Source organism: Seriola aureovittata, chromosome 22 (assembly GCF_021018895.1).
Source record: "Seriola aureovittata isolate HTS-2021-v1 ecotype China chromosome 22, ASM2101889v1, whole genome shotgun sequence".
Lineage (NCBI taxonomy): Eukaryota > Metazoa > Chordata > Actinopteri > Carangiformes > Carangidae > Seriola > Seriola aureovittata.
The window spans coordinates 10,087,369-10,098,084 of NC_079385.1; the positions used below are offsets into that span (position 1 = coordinate 10,087,369).

Below are 10,716 nucleotides of genomic sequence, written 5' to 3' on the forward strand. Positions count from 1 at the left end.
CTTACTTGCATTGCAAATATCTGGTTTTGAAAGAGCAGCTGAGAAAACCATTGCATCAGTGGTGAAACGAAAACATTGCTATACTCCACTGATAATAGAGGCAGGGTGGACAGTAATTCACTTGAAGTTTCCATAAAAGCTCTGAAATTGAGACTGAAGAGACAGACAGGCAGAGACAGAGATGATATTGTCCTCCACAGAATACAAATGTCACAATATACAGAAGCATGAAAATTCATAAAAATGTCATGTTATATTTAAGCTTAAAAAGTCATAAAAACTACATAGTATGGCAAGGCATAAAACGTCAAAGTATAGTAATGCATGAAAAGGCATGAAAATGGACCAAGTAAATGCCTGATTCTGAGGTATAGTGAATAAAAGGTTTAAGTATAGATCCATCAGGTCATAGACACATTTTTTTTTCTCTGACCTGATTTTACTTTTTATACACACACACACCATTAGTGTTTCATTCCTCTTCATGTGAACAAGATCTTCTTGAAAAGACACCTCCACATGTATTAACCTTTAACAGGGCAGCAATCTGCCTGGATCTATCAGATAGTAGGCCTATTATTATAATTACTGACTAACACATCAATCTTCAGCCATTGTTTCACACTGTACATGATCCAACCCTCTAGGCCTCCAAGCAGTGAAACACCATGAAAATCAGGCCCACAAAAGCCATGTGATGTTATAACACAGCTCTCGCTGGCTTTGATTCACTGTTTCATTTTGACTGCAAGACATTCAGAATGTGAACTATTATTTTCAAAAAACACTGTTGCCCCACTGATTTTAAAACCGTTATGAACAATAAGTGATTGGCAACTATGTGTGCATGTTAATCTAGAAAAAGAGAGATTGGTTATTGATAGAACTTCCAAGAATGTAATTACCTCTAATATTTAATCACTGATTACTTCAAGCCAAGTACAACCCTGCCTGAAGGGCGTAAAGATTTTTTTAGGCACACATTCAGCTGTTTTCTGTTCAAGACACAAATGGTCACAGTGATAGTTAAACATGTGTTATAGTGTTGTCAGTGCATCAAAATGTCTGAAATCGATTGCATAATTCTTAACACCTGTATTTGTAATTTCTCAGTTCAGTTTTTGCAATGAAAATATTTGTTCTTTTTATTATGACGACGTTTTGTCGATATCTAGTGGCAGAAATACAGCACTGCACAATAATATAGGCCAAGTGCGTCACTTCCTCTCTTCTTCCTGTTTAGTTTTTCTAACCAGCACCACCACGTAGAATGAAACATTTCGGCGACACATTTAACGGTCTGTGTTTTGTAAGGTAAGAAGAAAACAATTTATTATGTGACATTGTGTCAAAGTGGAAAAACTGACAATACGCCGTTCATTCATTAACGTGGCTAGCAGCAGCTAATAGGTTGTAGCTAGTAAACGTTTCGCAATGTACACAGCTGTCTGCTTAGCAAGCTAGCTTTCAAACATCATGCTCATGAGGTGTTTATTCCTTTGAATAAACATATAATATAACATAAATAGTGTCGCAGTCTTGAATACGTCTGAATCAGTTTTGAACCTGGCTAACATTTAGCGTTGCAGCAACTGTGAGGTCCAACAAAACAGACAATTCAGAAGCAGTGAATGAGGACTGGCAACTAGCTTGTCATTTTCGTTTCGAGCTATTTTATTGCGAAGTGGCTAGGGTAGCAGAAAATTCAAAGCCACAATGTGGGATCTAATGACAACACTGGTATTTTCGCAAGGATTCGGGAATCTTCCGGGTGGTTCTGTGGTGTCTAATGACAGTCGATTCAAAACTGCACCGCATTTCGGAGCAAAGTCTTGCTCTCAATAACGTCCGCCAGCCACTTCTCTCTGAATCTGGTCCTCCCCGGCGTGTGTACCAGCCTATTTGACTCCACCACGAAGTGCACCTCCACGGGCAGAGTTTGGTCTCTGACTTTAGAGGTGTCCATGATGAAGTAGACACAAGCCGTCCCCTGAATAGGCTTCCGCGGTGTCGGGGTGCTAAAGCGTGCCCGGTAGTGGTAGAAGGTGTGATGCTCCTCCTCGGTCGTGAAGAGAAAATCCAGACTGTAAAGCCAGCATGGCTGCACATCCCATGTTTGAATGTATTCCCCAATCTGCTGTTTCCCCACTTCCATCGTGAAGTCTTTGTTTGCAACCCACTTAATATTCTTCAACTCACTCTCAGGAGAGTTTCCCTCCTGCTCCTTCGTGATAGTGTGGCGGTGTTTCTCCAGCAGGGTTTTTACAAGTTGAGCTGACTCCGCTGTGAGATTGACATTAGGTGAAGGTCCGTGAGTTTCCATATTGTCCCTGTAACACTGGTCAATATACAGGAAACCTATTTTGCAAAAGCTGCTGTCAGCATCTGTTGTTGTTCGAGGTGTTGCTATGGTTACCAAGGCCCTCTGTTGGCCCAGTTTTTACTTGCAGTGTTGACTCCTGCCATATAGATGGTGTTTTGTTTTACATTTTTTGTGCACACTGTCTCTTGAGATTATTTCTATTTCATCCTTTTTCCAGGAAATTGTGGAACTAGCAACATTGATACTTTCCCTTCCAAAATGGATTTTCCACAGAATCCACTGTAGTTTGTTGCAGGCAGCCCACCAGGATGCTGCATTATTTCACACAGACATTAAAGCATTATCCAGTTGCCTGATTGACTTAAATTTCCCCCCGCTACTGTTCCCAGTGAGCAGACGCATGTCGCGGATCAGGACCACGCTCGACAGTGTCACCAAGGCAGTAGGCAGCACAGACCTAATTTCCAAGTTCTCCCGCCTGAAGCCTGGCAGCTCTGCAGTCGACAGCACCCATGTGGAAAAAGCCCTGGTCAAAGCAGAGACCGTAAACTCAAACAACATAGCTACTCCGTCACCACCTGAAACCACCATGAAAGAAGACGAAGAAGGTGAGAGGAACACAGCAGAGGAAGAGTCAGAAAAGCAATTGCACAAAGTTACAGAAAAGCCTTTTGTTGTCACCAAGAAGTCAACATCCAGTTTAGCTTCAGCGGCAAGTGTGCCTGGCCCGAGCTCGTCCTCAACTGTGGCAAAACAAACTATGCAGCTGTTTCACCCAGCAGCTCTTTCAACCAATATGGATGAGACCCACAAAACTCTGGCTCAGCACATCAATAATTACTTTGGCACCAACACACAGGTAGAAGATGGAGAGAACAGGCCACTGCAGCAGCACAGAGGAGGGGATGATCCTGCTTGTGAGCCTGTTCCTCACCTTACCCCTCAGAGAACAGGGGATCACATTCCTATTTTGTCTCCAGTGGCAGAGTCTAAGAGTATTGAAGTGCCAGCTACCTCTCCTGTCCCTCCTTCACCATCAGAAAAGCTCAGTCCTCCAGTAGGAACGCCCTCTTCTGACACCCCTGCAACAGAAAATGCAGCTCAGTCCATCCCTGTACCCACTACCTCAACTAAAAAAGGCTTCACCCACTATCTATCCTACCCTCGTCCCAGCGTTCAGGCTTTTGTTGGTAGTTACATAGCTCCACTGGTCCCCAAATTCAGAGGTGACTCCAAAAGCATCGCACCTGAGAAGGAGAAGGAGAAGGCAGTCGCTGGGGAAGAGCCCACTGCAGACAAAGCAGGAGAGAAGACAGACAGTGAAGAGGAGAAAGTCGATAAAGTGAAGCAACAGCAGTTGACTCAAAGGCAGAAGGTAAAGTGCTCAGTATTGCTCTAAGGATCATTGAATGCTCAAGGGAGTCCAAAAAGCAAAATGAGAAAAAACATCAATGTTGTCAAATGAATATGTTTTCTGTGTTTTCTGCCAGTATTATATAAAACTGCATTACTAGGTTGTTAAATTTCAACATAGATCAAAAGACCTTTAAAAAGACCTTATATTTTATTAGACGGTTCTAATTTTTTGTTCCTGCTGCCTATTTGTCATGCAGATAATAGCCAGGGTGAGTGTGGACAATAGGACCAGAGCTCTGGTGAAAGGCCTGCAGAGGGTCACTGATGTCAAACTTCTTGCTTCTCGAGTGGAGGAGCTCAGCTATCACCTCCTGGAGTTCCCAGAGACCCGAGGTGTCGCTATCAAGGTTAGTGGGTTTTTTGTTTGTTTTTTGTTTTTAAGTTAGAGGAGTCGCACAGTCCTTAAATGTTTTTGTATCTGGGAAATGTAGTAGTCAGTATGTTTGTGTGTAATTGTGACCTTTAGGAGAGTGTGCTGCCCTGCCTGCTTCGTTTGCGCCAGGCCAGAGACCTTCCTCTTCAGGCCGCTGTGAGAGAAGCGCTGGCCCTGGTTGGCTACACCGAACCTGTCAAAGGAAGAGGAATTCGGGTCCTGGCCATAGATGGAGGGGGAACACGGTACAGTTTTTAAGGAAATGTGATATTTTCTGTATTAAAAAAACAGCTCTCTGCTGATTAATATAAAATGATACAACCTGCTTTTTGCTGTTCTTACAAGCAAATGTTACTGTGGCTAAAGAAAGGAGTCATACTGACAGAAACTACAGTTCTCAGTACTTGCTCCACTGTTTGACTGACAACTAACAAAATATTAAAACTAATTTAGTTAAATTGCACCAGAGAAAAATATAAACAAAAAACTACTATGACAGGCCAAATGGCTATGACTATCTTTATATGTTTAGTGATTTAAATACAATAAGCTGCATTTTTTACTAGTCTAGCTGTGTAAGGTTTGTGACTTTGTTACAGGGGACTGCTGGCCCTGCAGACTCTCCATAAATTGCAGACCCTGACTGGGAAACGAGTCCACCAGCTCTTTGACTACATCTGTGGAGTCAGCACAGGTACATTGTTACCACTTTTTAGTGTTAGTCATTTGTTGTCCTTCAACTCTTCTGTAAGCTTGACTGTCATTGATTCCACATTTGATTTTATGTAAACTGCCCCACTTTCACATCATTCTTGTTCCTTTGCTTTAGGTGCCATCTTGGCTTTCATGTTGGGGATTTTTCAAATCCCCCTAGAAGAGTGCGAGGAGATGTACAGGAAGTTGGGCTCAGATGTGTTCAAACAGAATGTCATCGTTGGAACTGTCAAGATGGGCTGGAGCCATGCTTTCTATGACAGCGAAATCTGGGAAAACATCCTCAAGTTAGTCTGCGCGACTCTTTCATCCTTTGTTTTTCATATAATCATATCTCCTCCCTCCTGCCCACCAATTGAATTAAAGACCGGTGCAGAGGTAATTTAATTTGTCCTTTCCTTAAATCCATTTTTGTGTTTCCTCCAGGGAACGGATGGGTGAGGGATGTATGATTGAGAGTGCCAGGGACCCACACTGTCCTAAAGTTAGTCACATCCTTATATGTGTGTACTGTTAATAATACTGCACCTATTTGTGCATGGGTTAATTCTATTTGTATATGTATAAATGCACATACAGAGACACAAAAATGCTCATATTTCAGATGACAAAATGTGTTGTTTTATTTAAGTTTTCCTTCATTACAGAAAAGTGGGAAGAAAAAGACCAAAGTCAAAGTGTTGTAAAAATTATGACTAGGCATGCTTTTATTTACATAACCTTTTTTTTTATGTCCACCAGGTGTCAGCAGTGAGCACTATTGTGAACAGGGGTTTACCTCTGAAGGCCTATGTGTTCAGGAACTACAGACTCATGCCAGGAGTGAGATCCCACTACCCTGGAGACTGCCATCACAAAATGTGGCAGGCTATCAGGGCCTCGTCTGCCGCCCCAGGCTACTTCCAGGAATTTGTCCTGGGAAAAGACCTTCATCAGGTATGACATGAAACCAAGAGAGCTGGGAGAGGCATCGCCAGGTTTAGATCAGTTCAGTTTAGTTTAGTTAGTTGAATTTAAATATTTGAGGCTTTGAATGAATGAGTAATATATAAAAATAGATAAAAAGCAGTGTAGCAACATGGTTTTTAATGGTCTGAAATTGCCATGCACACCGCCTTGGTAATGTACAAAGTCACAGCTCTCTGAGAGCCCTAGATTAGTGCGAGAGGGTCATTTCCTTGAAATCTTACCAATCAATACACTTCCGCTACGATGCTGCATCTCTTAAAAGACTGGTGCCAAGGACAGAGGCGCTGTGGACTGTACTGTACTCTGTGTGAGTGTTCATTAAGGATGTGTGTGTAGATTTGTGTCACTCTTCCAAACGCATAACCTTGAAGGTGGTCCCCTAATTGATTCATCTTCTCTTCTGGCTGTCAAGTGTCTGAGGATTAGAGAGAAAGTGAACAGAATGAGATGGAGGTAGAGAGAGAGAGAGAGTTAGAGGTAGAGAGAGAGTCCGGTCTGTGCCCCGAAACATCAAAAGGCCTTGTCCTCTGACTTAAGCCTGCTGTCCTACAGGGAAATGGAAAGAGGTTTTGATCCCTCATGAAAGACAAAATTCAACAGGGCTCCTGTCCGCCACCATTAGTGTCTGAGAGGATCTTCAAGGTCCAAAATGGGGAAAAATACACTCAATATAATGAGCTTCACATCACTCCTTTGCATCCTCACACTGAGTAATGACTGATTATTACTTAGCTCTTTTTCCTCTTGAGTCACAGACAGACAGGAATAGTGGAGAGGATAAAGTATTAGGTTCCTGAATGGTAGATCAAGTTTAAGTAGCAGGTCAGTGACTGAAAATCAGACCGTTAAGCTTCCTGTACAGTCGCAGTGATTATAAGTCATTCTAGATAAAAGGCATCTGATAAATGACTAGAATGTAGGAAGTTTTTAATGCCTTTTATTGACGACCACTGCGATCTTTTATACTGCTTGGTTGTGCCTTTTGGGTGCTGTTCAAATAGAGTTGTTTAACGTGTTATTTCATGAAATTTGATTATTAGGCCAGATATCTTTAGATGTCTTTATGGGCAGCAATTATGCTCAGGGCTTAGCTTCATTTTGATAACCTACTTAGGCAAAATTAGTCTTATCCCTGCTTCTAACAAGTATTTCTCTCCCCTGCCATTTGCTAATGTAAGACCCATGGTAGACAGGCCTTTACTATGTTTTAAACAATAACACATCCTAATCTAAGCTTTGATTCTCTGAGGCATTTTTAATTAAACCAAATGACCTACTGGTCTTTTTTTTTTTTTGTCTAAAATGCCAATAAGTTTAGTAATGCAACCATTGTGAATGCAACTCCAGAAATCCATGTGACCTTTTCTAGTTTTGATTCTGTGTTAAGCAGACTGTAATGTTCTTTGATTAGTAAGCTAACTAACAAGCCGATATTGTCTGTGCATGATCAGTTTTCCAGCTATAATGTTGTTCCAGACAGCGAGAGATTGGAGTCATTCTTTTAGAAATCAATCAGCTGAGGACCTCTTTCTCCTCACCTCTAACATTGTGATGATAATATGTATTTTTGATTATTTCCATTTTCTTGTATAACAGGCTTTTGTCTGTGTGTTTGTGCTTATACTCCCGCTGACATCTCTGCAGAAAGTATAACAGCAGGGATGGAAAGATGGAGAGTGAATGAGTTGTGTGTGTGTGTGAGTTGTTCTCCACATTCCTCTTGGAGCTGCATAGTTTTTTTTATTATTTTTTTTTATCCACAGTTTGAGGTACCGTTGCCACCCACCGGTCTCACTCCTACTCTAGTTTTCAGCACTAGCAGCGGTATTTCTCAGGAGAATTCTGTCATTGCACAGCATCAAAAATATGTACACACACACACACACATTGAAGAGACACATTAACACAATCAAAGGTAAAATGTAAAGGTAAAACCTAAATATTTCCCCTTGAGCTGCAGGTATTTGTTATACCACTTAACTGTTATTAAACTATACACTAATACCCAATGATTTTCCAGCATTTGGTTGTTGAATTGTATCAGTGTTTTGTTTATGTGCTCATTCAGTTAGGTGAGACCCATGGGTGAGAGGTTGAGGGTCAGAGCTGAGGAGCAGCTGTGTAATTAACCTTCTGTCTCAAGAGTGCAAACTGTGCTCCACTGTTTCAATAGCTCACACCTGAGGGTAAACAGCTTCATAATCAGGCTCAGAATGACGTTTAATTTATGTATTGTCACATATTAATAATGAGACCAGGGCAGCAGAGTGCACCGAAGGAAAGCACCAGTCACTCATAGACGGGTATTTGAATCCAAAATAATTTTTTTAGAGCTATTCAGGTATTTTTTTTTTTTTTAGCTAGGTTAGGTTAAGAATACAAGTTTGAGTTTGAGTGTTTTTATTGTATTGGTTGTTGGTGACTGATATTTACTAACTAAGTTTTTTTTTAAAAATACCTTTCTACTGCCCACCCCCTCTAGAAGCGTGGAAATGACCTTTACCCCTGCTCTGCTAGGGAGTATCGGACCTCTTGTGTGCCACACTCTCCGTCTCTATTAATCCTTGCCAAAAGCACTTCAGTGGTTGGATAAAGTCCAGGACTGGACTAGGGGAAAGACTTAGAAAGAGTGTTCAGCACTAAATCGGTCCAGGCAGCCATTCAGCCTGATTGTCTCTCTTTCTCTTATTGTCGGCATCATTTAGGTCAGCAGCTCTTTCATGAAGCTGGTAACATTATTTAGTGAAAGTGACAACACATGCCTCTTGAAAAAGCAGGGAAATAATTAATGATTAGCTTCTAAATGAACTCAGTCAGGTTTAGAATACTAAAAATGCAACATTATGCATCACTCATGCTAAATTCAGTATTCAATACTAATAATACAATAATAATCATGTATTACAGCCATTAGACTCATTATATAGGTCAATTCTAGTCCAAATGACAAAGAATTGCTTATTTTAGCTGCTGATAGCTGCTAAAAACTATTTTTCCTACTTGTTTACCTCTGAATAAACAGTGCTGTTTGCCAGTGCAGCACGTCTCTGACGCAGGAGCTTCTTTTTCTTCAGCTTAAAGCTGTGTAGCTCTGGGACAGCTTGTCCTCCTCACCTCATTTGTCCCCTACCGGCTGTCACATCAAATATATTCAAACTAGAGGTACATGTCAGAGATACAAAGTTTCCTTTATGTGATTTTGAGTAAACATATTTGACTGCAGAGATGCTGACTGTGTCTCTCCTCTCTTCTCCTTTAGGATGGAGGACTTCTGATAAACAACCCCACAGCGCTGGCCATCCATGAGTGTAAGTGTCTGTGGCCAAACACACCTCTGCAGTGTGTGTTGTCTCTTGGCACTGGACGGTATGAGGCGGCGGGCAAGAACAGCACGACCTACACAAGCCTGAAGACCAAGCTCACCAACGTCATCAGCAGTGCCACAGACACCGAGGGTAGGACAAGACAAAATGTTGTTCGTATATATCTGATGTCCCACATTGCTTATAAACCACAGATGAGAGGTGTGCGATGCACTGCAGTTCTTCTCGATTTCAGTTGAAATCAAAATCAAAGATGAAAATGTAAAATTGCCTGCAGCTAGCGTCAGATTTTGATTCCTTCTCCATCCTTGTTTCAGAGGTGCACACCATGCTGGACGCCCTGCTGCCCCCTGACACCTACTTCCGCTTCAACCCCTACATGAGCGAGGACATCCCATTGAACGAGAGCCGCGTGGAGAAGCTGAACTTCCTCAAGAGCGAGGGGGAGCGCTACCTGGAGCGCAACGAGGCCAAGCTGAGGAAGGCTGCTAGCGTGCTGGGCCAGGAGAAGAGCACCATCCAGAGACTGGCCGAGTGGGCCAAGCTCAAGGCCGACATGTACGAGGGTCTTCCCTTTGTCTCCAAGCTGTAGATGTTAGCCTGGTAACAGTGTGACCACGAAGATGTTGTTAAGGTAAGAAGGGAACAAACTGGACACATTTTTTAAGCATCTAGGGAAGCGATACTAAATGTTTACATGGTTTGGTCATCATCCATCTAACACTGAAGGATGATTATTCATAAAAAAAGACAGTACTATAAATATTAGTATGAAATTACAAATGTGATGTAATTTATTCTTTGTGAGATAATATGTCGGATGGAGACTGAAAGAATTCAGCAGGTTTTGATACGAGGTTGAGATCAATCACTTGACTGATCAGACAAAGGAAGTAAATGTAAATGTATGAATTTTAAACTGGCTGAAAGCCTTGGTTTGCTGATTGGTGTTGACCGTACTACAAAAACGGTATTAAGAATGAATGCCAACATGATAGGATAACTGTGTAACAGACATGTACAGACATAAGACTGATGTTCTTTTGCATTTTCGGTAACTTGAATACATTAAAATATAATAAATACATGATTGCTTAGTGAGAGCATAAACATGACTGCCTATTTCTAACACTGTACAGGAGAAAGACCTCATGCACTTTGTAAAATAGAATTCTTAACTGAGAATATGTAAATAATATTTGAAGTACAAATTATCTCTTTGAGTGTTATTGCCAGAATTTAGAAATGAGATAAAAGAAATACACTATACTACACTATATACTGGTACCCACACTGACATCTGTTCTCATACTTAAAATAAAGTATTAGAATGTGATCAGCGTTATCCTTGTGGTACAAAGCATGTTCTTCTTTGTTCCTCTGAATTGTGGCCCATTAGTTAGTGTGAAACTTTTGCCTTTAACCTCACTTAAGCCTGAATTCCTCGGCCCCGGCTTTTGTTGCTTTTCACTTTATAAATCTGACATTTCTCATTATCCCCTGATTCCTCCCTTCCTCATTCATTTGTGGAATGCGAAAATTAAGAAAGTGTCATGAAATAATAAAACTTGGTTTTCAAAACCTTGATATAAACTCTG

At 41.3% G+C, this 10,716-nt stretch overlaps 2 protein-coding genes across 3 annotated transcripts; one reads left to right on the forward strand and one right to left on the reverse strand.

Moving 5' to 3' along the window:
• The first annotated feature begins 1,188 nt into the window (after window positions 1–1,188).
• On the forward strand, window positions 1,189–10,716 carry pnpla8 (patatin-like phospholipase domain containing 8). 2 transcript variants are annotated; one of them, XM_056367482.1, is made up of 10 exons: window positions 1,189–1,314; window positions 2,713–3,698; window positions 3,937–4,086; window positions 4,206–4,357; window positions 4,712–4,806; window positions 4,942–5,113; window positions 5,253–5,310; window positions 5,568–5,762; window positions 9,055–9,250; window positions 9,436–10,716. In XM_056367482.1, exons 2-10 carry the CDS (start codon window positions 2,724–2,726, stop codon window positions 9,708–9,710), a joined length of 2,268 nt encoding a protein of 755 aa, XP_056223457.1. In that variant the 5' UTR covers window positions 1,189–1,314; window positions 2,713–2,723; the 3' UTR covers window positions 9,711–10,716. The 2 variants fall into 2 exon arrangements, with proteins under 2 accessions (XP_056223457.1, XP_056223456.1); XM_056367481.1 differs by having other exon boundaries at window positions 1,196–1,314; window positions 2,541–3,698.
• Window positions 1,334–2,501, reverse strand: akap14 (A-kinase anchoring protein 14). Its single transcript, XM_056367488.1, has one exon. The coding sequence runs from the start codon at window positions 2,321–2,323 to the stop codon at window positions 1,802–1,804; it is 522 nt and encodes a 173-aa protein (XP_056223463.1). The 5' UTR covers window positions 2,324–2,501; the 3' UTR covers window positions 1,334–1,801.